General features: G+C 39.2%; 1 protein-coding gene across 9 annotated transcripts in view; it reads left to right on the top strand.

Annotated features, from left to right (window-relative positions):
- RALGPS2 (Ral GEF with PH domain and SH3 binding motif 2) overlaps positions 1 to 18082 on the top strand; it is a 126470-nt gene that overhangs the window by 39654 nt on the left and 68734 nt on the right. For all 9 annotated transcript variants that reach the window (XM_072343896.1, XM_072343892.1, XM_072343895.1 and 6 more), the window contains exons 3-5: positions 4883 to 5014; positions 7370 to 7477; positions 16839 to 16889. In XM_072343896.1, the coding sequence (XP_072199997.1) occupies positions 4958 to 5014; positions 7370 to 7477; positions 16839 to 16889 (216 nt within the window). In that variant the 5' untranslated portion in view covers positions 4883 to 4957. The remainder of the gene's footprint in view (positions 1 to 4882; positions 5015 to 7369; positions 7478 to 16838; positions 16890 to 18082) is intronic.

The following is an 18082-nucleotide window of genomic DNA, read 5'->3' as shown; positions in this document are numbered from 1 at the left end:
TGTGCCCCCAGGCTGACTTGAACCACTTGCAGGCAGAGTTAAGTTGGCTGTGCAGCTGCTTGCAGGCAGCACTGCCATGCAGCAGGATATTCAGAACCTCCACCTGCCACCTTGGTATGGATAGCAGGAGGTGCCTTAGTACGTAAGGCATTTGTACTGAGTAGGGTTGAGTCAGCAGGATTCTTTGTACTGCTTCCTGTTCAAGGTGCAGCACATTGCCTGAGTGAGTCACAATGTTTCTGTGATGATCTTATGGGAACTATAATCCATGTTTGTCTTAAAAAGACTGAAAGGTATTTCACGTATTTGTAATGGGAAAAGTATCTGGAGAGTGCATTAAAATAGCAGTATTTTAATTCTTCTGTGTTTGTAGTGTTGTTGGATTTGCATAGGTTGTACTGTTTGTGACCTTTTAGCAGAGAGATTTTGTTTTTGAGTTGCACGTATGAGGTGGGTGTGAAAGAAGAACTTGAGGAACTTGTGTTTGTTTCATTGAAGTCTGTCCTGTGTTTATTGGTAAAAATGAATGTGACTTTAAAAAGTGCCAAGCAATATTGTAAAAAACACTATTATAACTAAGAGCTCAGATCCAGAGTGGCCACAAGATTTCATCAGAGCATCTTGAGGGTATGTTATGGAGTGGTTAAATCTAGCTAGGCTGTACTGTGCTCATAGGGAATTGAAGACAGTGAAGAGTCCTTGTTTAGGAAGAGCTAGCTTTTTTTCTGTATTGTATCAAAAATACTATTGAGAGTTTCCATACAATCAACTTAAGCTCCTGATCTCATATGGAACGGATCTTAGGGTTCTGCAGTGCTTTGGTCCTCAAGTCCTTGGTAGTGGCCCTACGTTCAGTGTACGTAAGCCGTGCACAGGGCATTTCTTTTTTCCTTCATGGGAGTCTGTGAACAAAACAGTGATGTTTCATACTGCCATTATGAATAATACAGTCAAAAATGTTGGTCATCCTGTCTCTTGAGTTATTCATTACACTGCCATGTGGATATGCTTCCTCAAAGCTGTTGTACTGTTCTGAATGCTGACCTTAACAGACAATTCTTTAATGTAATGTTAGATTTTTCTTTTAAAGTGTTGTTTGGACAGTATGTTTTCTAGTTAATATTTTACCAGAGCTTTTACAAGAGGTAGCTCTGGATCCTACACTGGAAGGGACCTGAGGTTAGGCATCTTGTTAGGCACCTTCCTGTAACTGAGTGATCATCAAATGCTGCCCTGGGTGAGTCTACAGAATAACCGAGACTGAAGGTAGCAGTGCCTGCTTAGTGTAGACATTTTCCTTCTTTGGATGTGATAGATCTTCAGTATTTTTGGGTTACTTTTTAAAATATGGTACGTATAGCATGAATAGGTGGGAAGATTCCTTGCAGGGTATCAAATAGCCCGGGCTTTAGACTGGCTTAAATACGTCTCTGAGCATTTCATGCTTCATATAAATAACAGTTCCACTCTTAATGTATTTGTGAACACAGGCATTTATTAAACTGAGGAGAACAAATACTGAAAGTTCAAATTACTCAATGTAATTTGGTTTTTTTTGTAACTGGATATACTGAGTACACACTGAAAACTACTGTGTGATTCACTACTGCAGTGTGGTATGTCATTTCACGCTGTGAATCACTTTGTGATATTGCCATCCACTGCAGCATTAAGCAGAAGGGTAGGATAGCAAGCAAAATAATTAATTATTTCAAGGGTAGGATTTCTTTTGGTTTGCCTTCAATGAGACACCAGGCAAAATTGTTGCCAAGACCCGTTATTGTTATGGGAGGAGTATGATTTCATATGAAATTTATCTTTTGTAGGCACAGCTTTAATGTTGTGAATTCTGGAACTTTGAAGTGGATAAGTGCTAGTTAATAGCAGTTCAGTGATATTTCTGCCCCTTTGCTATTTATTAATAAAGTGGGAAGAAGTATGTGTAAATATATTCAAAGATAATTTCATGCCTACTGCCACATTCTGACATTAAGATTGCATGGCTGGTGTTGTTATGTACAGTGCGGCCTAGTTGGTAGATGTTTTATTTTGCTCACTTCTTTTTAATACAGACTTCTTGTAAGCGATTTTCTCATTTAAAAGAAAAACATCAGTAGATTTTATGTGAACTTAAACATAAATTGCACAAATTACCAGAGGCAGAAGACAAGATAAAGCACTGGCTGTAACTCCATGAGGCTGCTGTGACATAGGGCAGCAGGAGGGCAGCTGGCTTCTGGAGCTCTGTGCTCAGTCTGTGCACTAGGTATGCTTTAGTTTCTACCTCCTGCTCTGGCTGCAAAGTGGGTTGTAGCCCATACTGTCTGACCTAGCATGGGATAGTTGGGGCAACTGAAAAAGGAAGAGAGATTTACTTTTTGGAGCATACGTGGTGGCTCTCTCTGCCTTCCTGTCTGGTGACACTTCTCATTTTAGCAGCTGATTTCAGCCACGCTTGATTAGCAGACACAGTTCCTGCAAGTTCCAACACAGACTGGTTAAGAAAGAAGAATTCAAATCAATGTGCACCATCCCTATTCTCTAGCTGTACAATGGAAATTCTCTCACCTTGTTTCCATGTTTATCTATTCTGTTTATCCTGCTGTTAAGTGAATGAGCTTGTGCTGTGTTCCTTCAGCACAGCTGTAAGTGCTTTTCCATCTGGCTCATGGAATGGGCAGGTGCAAGCAAATCTGGTAGTAACTTAGGATGCAGGTGGAACGCTGGAGGTGTTGTGGTAAGGAAGCAAGGACAAGGCTTAAGGTACTGCACTAGGAAATGTGGGGGTGGTGGAGGCAAGACTGCTAGAGCTTATCTTAGTGTGTATGGATTGTGTGGCATTAATCATCAGGAAACTGGGCTTCAGCCTTGTTACTAATAGTGGGATTAGTTCTCTCATCTGAGATTGCACTGCCAATTCCACGGGCTTCTATAATGAGTGTGATTCCTTTGGAAGTACCAGTTATGCTATGCCATAATGAAATCAAGTAGCACTCTCCAATTCCCTCCATGGAGCAAATAAACAAAACTTAGTTTTTGCTTTTCTGTGGTTACCAGAAGCTCTTCTCTTCCCCTCATTCATTTTTCACTCCTTACCCTCATTGAGGAAAAACAAGTGGAATATCTGTGAGGTAGCAATCAAATGTGTGGTCCTTAGTTTAAAGTGGGCTTTGTGTGATACATCTGTAGGCTCTGTAATATGATGAAATGTGCAGTTTTAATATTCCTTATAATTAGTCATTATAAATGCATGTTCTTAAGGGTTAGGTTTGGAGCAGAGAATAAGATGCAACAGTATGTGAGAGGTATGTAGGAAAGAAGCAGCAGGGAGCTGAGTGTTTGGAAATACACCTATGAGGCAACCTGAAAGGCAGTTGGGACAGGGAAGGATGACAGCAATAAAAGCAGTTACAAGCCAAACAGGAGGTGGTTATTTTGCCTTTCACGTGGACTGTTAGAATAATGCACATCACTGCACTTTGGTTTTAGCTGCTATTTTTAGTGGAGGAAACATAATCTTCAATATAGTCTATGGTCTGGGAATGTAACATTGAAGCAGAGTGCAGCGTTTTCTGTGTTGTGAAAGATAATCCCATCAATGTTTCTTAAACAAAACCTCAAAACCCCAGCTTGTGAATGGCTGTGCTGAAGCACAGTACGATGTAGGTCAGCTGAGGGCTGTTACTGCCCAGAAATACCTAGCAGCTGTAGTGTTTGGCTGGAATTCACAGTGTGGTTCTCTGTTTCAGTTGACCTCCTTTGTGTATTGCAGTCTTACAATGACATTTTAAAGTTATTGCTTTTTTGAGGATATTTTATTATTTAAATACTGCAGTTTCTTGCCTTCCAGGCTTGTCAGCAAGGCATACCCGTTTAGCCTGCTTGGAGACAGAGCTTTACAGATGACTTTATTTTCTTTGTTCCATTATTGTAGAAGTCTTAAATATTTGATGCAGTGATTTTGTCATTCGATATTATTCACCTACCTGTCGTTGCCTTTTGTTTGCAACCTGCCTAACAGTTCTGAGTCAAACTACAAAACTCAAGTGGATTCTATAAATTATACATTCAGGAACAGTCGCGTTCGTTACAAATGTGCACCTATGAAAACCGATTTATAAGTCTCTTTCACACTAGGGGGCACCAGCATCTCATGAAATATTACCCAAGCCAATTGTTACTCTTAGACACATTAGATAGTCTAATTCAAGTCGTACTCATTTTGTAGCTTCCGTTTCTCTGTAGGAATGAAAGCTAGACACAATCGCATCCTTGCAGGAATGCATCAAAAAATCAGTGTGTGGAATTTTCTTTCCTGTCTTTTGGGGTGGTTTTTTATGTTTTGTGGATTTTTTTCTTCTAAATTATAGTATGAGTCACTTGTGGTGAGATAGGCAAATGCCGCTTGTTCTCTGAAATACCTTCTAATGGGTTAATCTTCAATTGAAGGTGGTGAATAGGTATATTATCCAATAATTTCCTAAGAAATTGTGTGGTAAACATCTTTTATATAAGATATAGTAATAGATATACAGTATAGATTAAGTGTACTTTAAGTTGGTAATCAGATGAATAGTATGTGAACTATACTGCAGGCTGAGCTTTGTTAGGTTAAGTTTACATATTGATACCTGGTATCCAGAAGAGGGTGTGAAAGTCTACGCTGGCACTGAGTGACTGACTGCAATGGAACCTTCAGCTGTTTGTCTTAGATATTAAGTGGATCACTTCAGAATATGTGTTTGAGTCTGAAGTTTGGACCTCAATGTGCTATAGCCATTTTGGAATTACTTCTTGTTTTGTGATATTTTTTTTCCAGTGCTAAATCTTGCTTAAAACGCTTGAGCAATATTGTTTCTAATTGACTTTTTGCTCTTTGTAGGAATGATCATTCAGTTGCCTTGGAGATGATCCTTCTGCTGTAAATGTAGGGCTGGAGATTAATGCTGTGGGCAGTATGGACCTAATGAACGGACAGTCAAGCAGTGTTAATATTGCAGCTACTGCTTCAGAGGTAAGGATTATAAAACATTGTGGTTACTTAATATCATAAAAACTAATATTTTTTTTTTGTATTCACCAAAAAGTATTTTTTTATTTCAACAGATCTGGCACGGGAAGTTTTTGATGTGTTGGTTTTATATACCCCAGTTTAGATGTAATTAACTTAAACCTCTGATTTTTGTGTGCCAACAGAAAGCATCAGCTAGCACTGACAGCCTTGCCATAGCCAGTAACTGCCTTTTCTGTGCTCTCTTCCATAACATCTAGACAAGGGAGCTTTTCTTTGAGAATTTTAACATTAAGAGACGCTCTTAATGCTGAAGCTAGGTTGGCAAGGCCTGTGGGAAATGTTCTTGCCCTTTGATAGGTAGTTGTGTGTATGTAGGGGCAGTCTGACATTTATTTCTCCTGCTTTGAAGTTACTGTAGCTTTCCATTTACCATCTACTCATTGAGACTGGAAAATGAAGTCAGTACCAGAACTTGGAGGGCTTTTTTGCCAGAACTGCTGAGAGCTGTGACTGCTTCATAAATTGTTAGTGCTGATGGAGGGCTTGCGAGACATGTTTTCTTGCAGTTCGCTCCTTCTGTAAATTTTGGTTTTTTTTCCTTAAGCACCTTGGGCTGAAAGGATATTAAGATCTTCCCTCAGTCTACTGTGAGTGATCTTTCCAGGTGTGTTGTTTCTCTTTCGAGTGACTGAATACATACCTTGGCATGTGCAGATGTACAGTAAGAACCTGAGCTTTCTGCTTAGAGAGGACAGTTGCTTTATTGCCAGTGCATATTTTATTTTATTGTTAGTGCTTCTGTCAAATTAGGAAACCCATTTTTGCAACAGTAGATATCTTTTTTTTTTCACTTTGTTTAGAAGACACAATGCTCAAGAACACTGAGGTCATTAGTGATGAGAGCTACTAAGTCCTGACAACAGTTACTTCCTTGAATAAATATCTGAACCTTAAAAAAAGCTTATTTTATATGTATATTTAATCATTATTTTAATAGCAGGGCCATATAGTCCTGCTTTGTTAGGTTCTGAGGAAAAGAGATGAGAGCAGAATAACTGTTTAGCTGCATCAGTGATGCTGTGCTGTCTCCCTTCCTCTCCTAGCATCAGTGTACATGACACAGAATGTTAGTGAAAGTGCACTGAAGCTTCGCTTCCACAACAGGCACAAATGCTTATTGATATTTGTTGTGTATATGACTTATATCCATGATCTGAAATGTACATTAGTAAAATTACAAGGTCTGTCAGAAGGTGCCTTCAATATGTGGGTCAATGTCTTTTCAACCTCCAAGGAGTAGTTAAGAGTACTCAAGGTCTCCAAGTTAAAACTTGGTTTGTGTTCAGTGTGCTTTGCCACAGCAGAGTTGGAAGCTCCAGCAAGATTGTGAGTGCTCTTTGCATCAGTACAAGGTTTCTCTCTCTCAAAAATTTCCACTGCATAAACAAAACTGACATGGGAGCTCTGATGGCACTTGGTTTGAGGCTCTGCTATTCTTGAAACTTGTAGATACTACAGTGTGCTTACGGCAAGCATTGCTGAAGAAGCATTGAAAAGTAGGTTATTGATTGTGGTAACTGTGCTCCTCCATGATGTTTTTGTCCATGTCACATCTTATTTCTTGCTATTTTTAATCAAGACTTTACTTTACAACAGCTTTCTTAAAGTGAGAAGAAACCAGGCCACAAGCATGTTTAGCCCTTCAGGACTTCATAGGCAAGCGTGGGGCAGTAAAGTGACGGCTTGCTGTATGTGTACATCTCTGAAATAAACGTCCAGGAAGTGTACATCTGGATGTGACATCTCATCCTCCATGGGGAAAAAAAAGTGTGATGATTGAACAGAGTTTGCTTCTGTAACTCTATCTCTTTCAAATTTTAATTGTTAAAAAAATACATAATTACTTATTATAAGCGCCTTCAATGCAGACGTAATGCAGCTCATAGTGCAACTTTTGTAAATTTCAAAGCTTGTAAGAGATTGATGCTGCTCTTTATTAACTATTCTTTTGGGGCTGTCTCTTTTTTCTCCTTCACTGATTTGTTGTTTGTTTGACATTTGGATTTTGATTCTTATTAACTCATCTCCCAGTGAAGCGCTTCAATTACACCTTGAAATAGAAGGTTTGTGTGTTCAGGACCACCTTTGAAGTCCACAGGAGCCAATTTGAGAGTTTCTGACTGCAGTGCTCTTTGTCAGGAGGAAGCAAGTTGTATGGCTTTTTTAATTGTTAATTTGCCCAACAGGAAAAAAGTGCAACAGCGCTGCTTAAAAAGAAATTTTGCTCATGGCAATATAAGAACAGAAAAGACAAGGAAACCAAAATATCATCAGTGTTTTTGTTTGTTCCTGCAGAAGAGCAGCAGTTCTGAATCCCTGAGTGACAAAGGTTCAGCTGAACTGAAGAAGAGCTTTGATGCAGTGGTATTTGATGTTCTGAAGGTTACGCCAGAAGAGTATGCAGTAAGCAGTTTTAAGTAATATTTGTTTGTTTGTGGGTTGGTGTGTGTGTGGGTGTGTGTGTGTGCATATATATACTTCTTTTTTGTAGCTTTCCCTTTCCTATAGGAGATCCCTGTATGTTTTGTGAGTCATTTCCTTCATCCTTTGCTTTCAGAAGTAGACAACGAAGAGCAGTACGGGATCCAAGTTCTGATTCGTGTTGTATAGTCTTTTGGGGCTATGCTCCCCAGGCATTTTTTCACACTGTTATACGCCGTGTAGATCAGAGACTCCTAATTCTGTAGGATGCAGCTTGATTCTGACATGTATTTTAGTTGCTAGATATACTTGATCTGAACTTGTTTTTTTTCTGGAGGCATTTCATTTAAAGCTTTTGATGGTTTGTTAATATATGCTAATCGGGTAATGAAGTTACAGATTTTTTGTTTCATTACTCAGGCAGTTGCAGATGCTGGCAAATGGTGCATATGGATCCTAACTGGAGTTAGTAATAATGTGATGACATTGAGCGAGACTAGAGATTTTTCACTATTATATTGTTATAGAACAGTCCTCTATTAAAACAAGAAATGATATAAGCAAAACTGCTCATAATCTTTGCCTGCCCTAGAAGGTAGTAATTTTTTACACTTTGCAAAGAAAAACACTTATGGCTGGCTTGCGTGTGAACTGGCTAGATGGTATTTCAGTTACATTACAGAAAGTCTGTGTGATGTGCAGTCAAGCTTGTTGCATTTCAACTCTTCTCCAACAAGACAGCTTTTAAGGTAGTCCTGCTGGACACCTGGTGTCTGTGATTCAGGATTATAGGTTCTCTAGATTAAAGTCTTCAACAGTATAGGAAATTCTTAAGCTCAATAATAAGTAAAGCATGAGGCTGTTTGTTGCTTGTATGTATCCTTAGTGGGGGGTAAACACAGAACTATATAGGTTCCACTTAGCGCCTTCTTGTAACACTTATGTTGCAAGAACTTTTTTTTACAGGTAACACACGAATATCACCTCTCTTTCAGTACTTCTCAGACTTGGGTCTTGTATGGGAGATTGGTAATCACAGCCTGAACCTCTGATTAATCAGCTGAGGCAAGTGTGGGGTCAGCTGTGGGAGCACAGGTGAGAGTGATGTAGCTGTGCTCCCAGAAGGGGTGGAGCTCGACTCCATCTCCTCTGAGACCTCATTTAAGGGCTGACCCTCACTGAGGCAGCATCTCTCGGAGATTGCTCTTCAGTGAGGACTGCCCCAGCTTCCTCAGCTAAGGCACCACCACTGGTGAGTTTCTCTTTCGCTTATAACCTTTGTACATTTACTACCATCTTCACTAACATCTGTATATTAGCCACCTATACAGGTCTGTAATGCATTTATTACGTAGTCAAGGATGGGTAATTGGGTTTCACCTTCTGGACTATTCCATATGCCTTGAACTTTGCTAATTCTTGCATCCATAGTGTGTTCTTCTTTTGAGTGCAGTGGTACAGAAATATCAGTTGGATATCTTGCAGAGATGGAACCAGTGGGTTCTTTAATTCAAGTGAGTGTTGTATGCAGGCCAGCACAGCTACAGGTTCCTTTGAATGGCTCTGGTGTGTAGCCAGTGGTGGGTGCTATTGAGTAATAGTAACTGACTTGGTCTGTGCAGAATTGCTATCAGTAACTTGATCAAAATGCAAATATGTTTTGCTCTGCATCTCCTTTCATAACCTTTTTTGTCTAGTAAGTTGTTTTTTGCTTTACAGAAACAGGTAACTTTCATGGGTGTTCTGAGTATTACCTATTCATAAATGTTATTTAATAAAAACTCTTCATGAAATTCTTTATGGAAATCTAGTGTGTTTACTGTTTTCAGATAGTGCTTCAAACTGGGTAGGGTCCCACTTGCAGATATGATCGTTTTCCTGCTTAAACGTGTTGCATTGTGAACATGCAGCTGCGGTTTTCGTTTATAGAGTATGGTGTTTTGTTCTTTCTTTACCTCTGCTGGTGCAGGTTTTGACAAGCACAGCATGCAGGTTCCTGTCACTGCTGCTGAAAATGCATAGCTAATGATGGTGACTGTGTTGAAAAATAGTGCAAATTATCAGCTACAAAACACTATCTAGTCATGATATTGTGCTCTATTTTAGTTTTCATGGAAGTAAATAAACAGGAGGCATTAATTTCAGGGCAACCTACATATAACATTTCAGGTTTTGTTTGCTGTAAATGTATCTGAAGCATCTCAAAGCATTTTTAACTGTTGGGTAAAACTTCCAATGATCAGTGTGCAATCCTTTAGCAAGGTTATATTTAATCTCTCTTTTGGTAATATTTCTGTATGCAGGTGTGCTTCCTAGTTGATGTTTGGTTCTTTGGGCAGGTTCATCTGGTCTTGCACTATTGCTTGTTTGAATGCTGATCATCCTTGCTGAAGCTTGTGGAAATAAGTTAATTTGCCAAAAAGTTACGTACCTTAGCAGAAAATTACCTTTGACTCCCTAAACTTGTCTCTATTTTATTGGCCATTTCCTTATTCTTACTGTTTTCAGTCTTACCTTAAAGGAAAAGTATGGAGTCTTCACTGGGTTTTCCATACTGAGGATGCCAGCATCAATGATAGTTCAAAACTATGCTAGTGAGGCTTTCATCATAATAATGGGTAGGTGGTACTCAGACTGGACATGTTACTAATGGGTTTTGGAGAGTATGAGCGCACTTGTAGTTGTACCTCTTGTTAAAGAGATGCAGTGCAGACTACTGACATCTGTGATTTAGGGAAGGCTGCATGCAGTGAGCAGCTGTAGAATGAATGCTGCTTTTAAAGTAATATTTTCTCAAGTGGTGAACTGAGGAAATCATTTGTGAAGTACTTTGTGCACAGAGAAAAGATAATGTGCTAAAAGCAGTAAAACAACAATAAAAGCAGGTTGCTGCAGAAGAGCTAGTTAGATAGCTAACTAACAGGGAGTCTTGACTCTTAAGGAATAGAATTGCCATAAAGATGAGAGTTAAGTGATATTGTCAGCAATGGGAAGTCTCATCCTATATCTTTTGTGTTGGGTTGTGTTTTGGTGAAAGCAGGTAGCTGTGTGCACATGGGGTAGAGCGGAAATCTGAATGATGTTAAGTTTAGAAATACTGGGAATTATTTGTGCTCGTAGTTTCAATGCTGGTATGACGCACAAAGATGTCTTCTCAGGTGCCGCTGCTTTAGGAACATGCCTGGTATTTTAAAGCTTAATCTGTTTAGTTAGTGGGTGATTAAGAGCCAAGGTGCATTGATTCTAATCCTGTGTTTTCAGAAAGTTGTTCACCAAGGTGAAGATGTTTTTGGTGATTGTGTTTTCACATTTTTCCCTTTGGTAATCACCTAAAAGACTTCAGTACAGTTGATAGACCAGTTTATGTGATGGCCTTTCTTTGGTCCTTAGTAACATTGTAACAAAAGTATCCCATCCCTTCAAGGGTCCTATTTTGAACAGTAGCAGTAATGATTATTGTAACAAAGTTGTATTTTACAGTTACACAGTTGGCAACAGCCAGGGGTTCCAGCCTGCCAGTAAGGTTAGAGGCCATTTTGGAAAGGACCCCACTGCAGCTGAAATATGTGAGATCTCAAGACCTGGCTGCTACTGTTGAAAATGTGGAGTTTGCTGTATGTATACCTTAAAAGCAAAGTTTCTGGGCAGATGTATTCAATGTCTGCACGTTTCTTAAATCTAGGGAAAAAGAATGCCGTTCAGTGGGTATAAAGCAGGATGTGTTTGTCTTCTGCTGAAGATCCTACAGGCAGCCTTTTGGCTGTAACTGACGGGAGTCTGTCCCCGTTCAAATACCTACGTTTAGGCTGATCACTGCTCACTTCTTCCTTAAACAGCTGAAAGCCACAAAGCAATTTGGTGCCAGCATTACCCACTGGTGCCTGGCCCTGCAGTTGCAGCCATTCAGTGTGTTCACAGGGTTGACACGGCTACAGTGAATGCTGTCCATTTTGTTGGAAAGGAGAACTGTGGTTTCAAGTGTACAGGCACAATTTGGGGGGAGGGGATGGTGGGACTAAAGGAAAAGAGAAAAATGCTTTGGGAGCTCGAGCTCCAAATTAAGATGCTGGCAAACCTCAGGTTGAAGAAATATTTATTTTTTTGCTTTCTGGTAAGTGTTGATTCCTTAGGCAGCTACTGTTTAATTATTTGACTGTTTTTAACTTTTTGACTTGCTTTTCCATTTTATTCATCAACTTAGCCACAGTGGTGTAAATATTTGGGGTAGAATTAAGGGAAGCGCAGCTGTATAAATCCATTGCTTCTTTTCCTACCCAGTTATCTGAGAAGGATTCTTTATTCCATGACGTAGTCTCTGGAAGTGCTACAAAGTAGGTTTGGATTAACACATATGTGCATTTCTCATTTTGATTCATGTTGGACTTTGTCAAGTAAATGTTAGAAGCAATACTGCTCTGAAAGTAACTTAGAAATAAGCTCATTTTAAACCATGTGGTTTTGTTGAATCCCCACGCTTAGAACAGAACAGAAGTAACTTGGGCTGGCCCAAGGTTCCCTGTAGGGCAGCTTTTCTCTTGCTGTGCAGGGCTCGACCAGGTTCACCGTGTCCTGTGCAGGATATCAGTGCCTTATGGAGCCTGAGGTGGTCTGTATGTTTCCATCTGAGAGCAGACTGAATAAAGCAGAGTGCCTGGCCCTGGGAGCATTTGATTTCAAAAAAACAACCAAACAAAGGCACTTCTGCTTGTACATGTTTCTGTTAGCTTTACTTTACAGGAGAATGCTAAACAAGTACGTTCACAATGAGGGAAAGAAGAAGACATTTTAGTGCATAGAGGAATTATTACTGGTAAGTTTTGGAGTGCACCTTGTGAGAAAACAAGTAGAGTTTCAACACAGCAACTTTAATTCCCTTGTGTTCGTTTTGGGCAGCAGAATTATTTTACTACTGATGCAGTGTTTAACAGAAGCTTAGCTATTTTTTGAGAGAGGAAAAGTGTTCTGGCAGCCCACAGAGGCAGTACTAAGCCAAGTTGGAAGGCTTAGGTATATTTCCTTCTAAAAGTTCAGATTAAGGAACAATTTATGAAGTGCTGCTTGAACCAACATGGCTTCAAGGAAAATCAGATTATCGCAGTGTCCTTCTATAACCAGAATGCAGACTATTTTTTTTTCATTTCAGACAGAAACTTGGTTTTTCTTTTTCACAATGAGGGTTTCTGTCCAGTAGCTCTGGGATGTGCAGTGTCCTCGCAGGGTAGGTACATGACTAGAGAGCCTGCAGGAAGCAAGCAGCTTGGCAGGAGAAGCTGATACTTGCAAAGGGCTGGAAAAGGAGACATTGTAGTCTGCATCATCAAATGTGAATTGCCGTGTAGGGCACAGAGAGGAGCTTGATGCAGCGGTGTTAACTACAGCTAGACGTTCTTAAGTTACAGGTATTCTGGTAGAAGGACAGTCCTGAGCTTACAGAATAGAGAGAAGGAATTAGGGTGCATTATAAAACTTCATTCCATTGACCTGCATGTGCAAAGGAGCAGCACTATGAGGTCTGACTTATTCAGCTGGATGAAAAACGTACAGTGTGACAGCCTTGCCTGAAAGAGGAGTAAATATCTTCATTTGAATTGATGTGGTCGTCACTGTAGTATTTTGAAGTACTTAGTTCTTAACAAGTCCAACATCTCAGCACACAGAATACTTTTAATCTCTGTTGCTGAGGAGTGTCCCCAGACGATATCTTTCCACTGCATACAAAATCTCTCACAGCTTGTGCAGGGGGAGGGAGAGCAGCCTTGTTCAAACTGCAAGGTGACAACTTGCTGTTTTGTAAAGGTGGTTTTCTCTTGTAGGGTTCCTCAAGTGGCTGAGGGTCTGGAAGTATGTTAGTTGTATGTTAAAATAGTATCTCTTCTAGTAATATTCTAGAGCTGTTGACTAAGATCTAGTGACAGTATTAATGAAGAAAAACATAGATGAAGTTACAAGCTGTGTCACTTCTGGAAGGACAGAAAATACTGTGTTTTCCAGTTTTGGTTTTATCAGAGAGCTTAGGTAAAGATGGTTAAGAAGAAACTTGGAGTTTTCTATTGCATGTGGAATTTTATAATACATGAACTCAGAGGTTATTATTGGCTTGCCTCACCTAACAAACTGCTGTGCACAATTGGAAGTTTTCTCACAATCGCTTTTTGTGCATTGTATGTTGTGTTATTATTAGGAGACATGTAGTGGTTATTTCAGATGTTTTTTAATCTTGAGGTGTGGTGAGGTGTAGCTTTCTTCAGTGCAAATACACCCTTCCCTATTTAAAATGTGTGCATTTTTTCTGAAGGTAATCACTTATTTAGGCGTCAGTACTGAAAGGAGCAATACTCCAACCTAACTTAAGCAGTTCAGTTCAGTCTAGATCAGAAATTTGGGAGGCCCGGGAAGCAAAACATTTGCATTCTCTCTTCTGTTTTTGCATGAACAACAAATTGGTTTTCTGGTTCATTTCCATTGTAATGTTGCAAACTGGTTTTGGTGAGGAGGATTTGTACTTGAATGTTAGGGCTTTTTTGTTTTGTTTCTTTTGTTAGGATGTTTTTATATCATTAATATATATTTACAACAACTTTTATATCAATTTTACTTAAAGAACAAAACAAATACAAAAAAAATCCAACAAAAAATACTTGATATGATCCTAAATTTGATGAACAAATTGTTTCAGAAAGTTTTCCCAGCAGCATCCTTCTGCTGCTTTTAACATTAAGTGCCCATTCTTTTGATTTCACCTCGTCCCTCCATTCTCACACTCATTTCTTATATTGAAGAGCATTTTGACGTACCCTGACACATATTTATCTCACTGTATTTCCTGAAAAGCTTCCATGGTTTAGAAGGCATGCAGTAGAGTCCTGCAAACTGATGTTACAGGTCTGGAGTGTTCTGTTTTTGTTTATTTATCTGTTTAGCCAGAGTCTAATGTTGGGCCTGTAAGCATGAATGTTTCCGTTCATTCTTAAAACTTGCTATGAAATCTGCCTTAATTAGCATTGGATCTCTCAACTTTCTTAGAATGAGTTTTCTATGAACATGTCTTTGCTATTGGTTTTAAGTCCGATTAACTGTAGAAATCTGTTCACAAGATTTTTCCCATTCCCTTTCTCAGCATCACCATACTTGTGAGGAAGTGCCTTTGTTCTGCCTGTCAGACATCTTTTGCAGCCAAGGCATGCCTTGCCCATTTGTTTGCCCTAGAGAGCTTTGAATGTAGATTTTCTCACCGAGAAGGCATGCTGTTAAACTGACAAGCTAATGCTGTATTTATTGACCGAGCTACAGTGTAATGTAACCCAGAATGTGACCATAGCATGTTTAGAAGTTTCTGATGCTTTTCTGTGTGTATTGTAAAGTGCCAGCCATACACTTTGCCTATAGGAGCAAGTCATAAAGCTTGCTGTGGCTTTTAATGGGGTGCTGCTTCAGTCATTATCCAAGGGTTTGCATCCTTCCCCTGCTCAGCTTGAGCTTTATCTGCTCCAGTAAGGAGACAGTGGGAAACGCCATGAGAACTGAACAGTATTTCCTGTGCCCACATTTTGAATTCTTTGAAAGCAAAGTTCTATTAACCACATTTAGAAGTGTTTGTGTTGTCTCAGCCCGCTTTCACAGATCTGCCTGCTTACCTTGCCAGAAATGACTGAGGGCTGTCAGTACTTTTTGTGGTAAGCTACAATTATGTGTCTGGGAAACAGGCTTCATGTGGGCATTTCTGCATTTGTAAGCCTGGTGACCTCAAAAACAAAGCAATGCTGAAACTTAATGCTGAATCAATCTCCAGCGTTAGTGCAAAAAGCCACTGTTTGTTTCCTTCAAGAATAAGTCACTTTTTCACCTCGCAAAAAAAGAACAGCTTGATTTAGATTGTTTCACATTCAAAAGGCATTCCTTGGTTTTGGCAGAAGTTTATTTTTACTGTACTTTACTTGCTCGGAGTACAAAGGAATAAAGAGTTAGTTTTGAAGGCAAAGAGTAATATGGACTACTATAGTCCTGAATTTCTGCTCTTACTATCACTGCCACTTAAACTTTGAGGGGGAGGTACTCGTGTCTGATATGCTTAACTTCACTGAAACTTCCAAGGCACGATATAATTGCTGCTGTTGAGACTGGTAGTGTTGCTGAATGTTAAACTGTATTTTAAAATGGTAGTTTGGGGACTCATTTTGAAACTGTTCTTTAAAGAATTGCTGACTATTATTAAATGGAAGATATTTCCAATGCTTCGTACCAGATGTATGTTCACGTTACAGGATCAAGAACGTCTTGTTTACATAAAAGTTCATAGTGTGTACTGTTACAGAGGTGTTCAGAGATGTTTGAGAGTGTACATTGTCTTGTTTATAGTTGGGTGTATGGACTCAATTGATAATTTTGTTTATGGTTTTGTTTGGTTGTTTTAGATCTAAAAGGAGAAGTAGAGGTCAAGGAGATCTGCTACAAAATGTAAATGTGATTGTTTCAGGAGAAAACATTCTCATTTTGTTAGAGCAGGTGCATCTCTTTACACCTGCTCTCTTTCAGCCAGAGCACGCTGGCTAAGTTTTTCTGCTAGGCCAACTGAGTGAGCAAAGCCTCTGGACTCGTTGTTTAAAAGGGTATTTGCAATTTACTTGGATGGCAGTGGAATTCTTGTGCCGTCTGGACACTGGGGAAGAGGTGATATCTTCCTTTGGATTTGAAAGCAGGCAATAGTCCTGAAGTGAAAGCTTTACACAAGGCTGTGAATACCTTTAGAATAGCTAAATGTGGTCTCTGGCTGTTTTTGCTTCTTCTCTCTCAAAGCTAAACAGAAATCTCACAATAAAAATGTACTTAGTGATTCTGGCAGAGTGAAGGTGAAATGGCTGTATTTGATTTTACCTGTTGCTTTGTAACTGAACAGTTACTTAGCTTGATTATTCATATGGTTCAAATATGATCCAAGAATCAACTGTAGGCTTTAGGTGTTTTTTTTAATAGAATTGTGTAATTTAGAATTTGGAGAGAAATTGTGCTTGGGTAACTGGACTGAGATCCTTGTATTCTTGGATAGATCCTTATAGAAAACTGTTCAAATTCAAGCTCTGATTTGCGTACGTAACTGCAGGATAATGCTCCTGAGTATAATTTGTCATGATTTGTTTATCTTATTAAATATTAAGCTCAGAGCGCTTTATCTTTGCAGGATGGCTGTGTGGTGAGAGCCAAAACCTCTGAGGCTTGCTACTAGATGAAAATGTAATCACAAAAGAAAACAGAACAATTGTTTTCTTGTTACTTGTTTTCACAAAGTGTAGCAGTTCAATTAGTTGCTAAGTTAATTTTGGAGTTAACTTGTGATTTCTTATTTCAGGGTCAGATAACACTAATGGATGTCCCCGTATTTAAAGCAATTCAGCCAGAGGTGAGTTGTTTGCTGGTTTGCTTTTCAGTTTTAAATGAAAAGGGTTATTCCTGCGCATGCATTCTGGAATTGCGAAGCGTAAGTATGTTCAATAAATCTCATCTTCTTTTACAGTTTGTATAGATCTGAAGCAGATGTTATTTAACACGGAAATATCTGGAACTAATTGTTTGAGGAATGGAAATTTGTCCATCATATCTTAACATGTATCTTAACAAATAGAGCAGCTTTTCTGTGCTTTAGCTCTTTGTGCTACCCAGAGCACACATGCACACCTGGCCCAGTTATACAATAACGAGATTCAGGGATGCTGACTCAACTTTACAGAACAGTGGGTGCATCTGGAATTGATCAGCTTTGTTCAGTGTTTGATGTAACATTTATACCATCTTTGTATAGCGTGTATCAAGTGTAGGGATGTTTTTACATGTCACATTTACTTCACTTATTCTTTCAGTCCAAACTGTAGTTTAAATTAGCTGGTAATTAGCCATGGTTTTTTTGTTTGCATATCTAAAAAATCACGGGGTTGAAATGAAATGTGCCTTTTTCCTCTGGAAAAGGTCAAGCATTAGAGTGGCTGTCAGCAGTCCTCTCAGCCTCTCCAAGTGGCCAGCAGTAGAGGGGCTGAGAGACAGTATGAGAAGTAGTGTATTTAAACATGGATAAATCCTTCCAGCTTCATAAACTGGAAAGTTGGAGCTGCAGGTTGCAGCCATGTAACGTGCTTAACAGCCTGCAATGGGCATTTCTTCCTTGACTTGTGGTTAATTCCTCTTTGAACTCAATTATATGTTAGTTCTACATGTTTTACTGTTATTTCCAGTATATAATCTGAAAATGCTCCCTTTTATTTGTGCTGTTCATGTTGCTCTCTGTGTAAATTGTGCTCTTCTGTTCAATAATAAATGTTCTATTTGCTTTTTCTGAACCATTCACCTTTTCTTTGCCTTTGTTGTATCTGTTCTGACCTCATTTGGAAAAGCAACTCTAGTTGCTTTCTTATACAGGAGAGGAAATGAATTCAGACTGTATCCCATTGTACCCTGTCTTTCTCTGACTGATTCATGTCTTTTCTGTAAAAAGAAAAATGACTGCAACCACATCTTGTGCTCAAGATGTGAGATCTGTAGATGTATTGGGATAACATATGGATGATTTGTTCTCTGCTTTGTTTTTAAATAACTCCGTAT

The sequence above is a fragment of the Excalfactoria chinensis genome, chromosome 8, assembly GCF_039878825.1.
Source record: "Excalfactoria chinensis isolate bCotChi1 chromosome 8, bCotChi1.hap2, whole genome shotgun sequence".
Taxonomy (NCBI): Eukaryota; Metazoa; Chordata; class Aves; order Galliformes; family Phasianidae; genus Excalfactoria; species Excalfactoria chinensis.
Note: the sequence above shows the minus strand (reverse complement) of the source record. Positions and strands in the feature narration are given on the sequence as shown.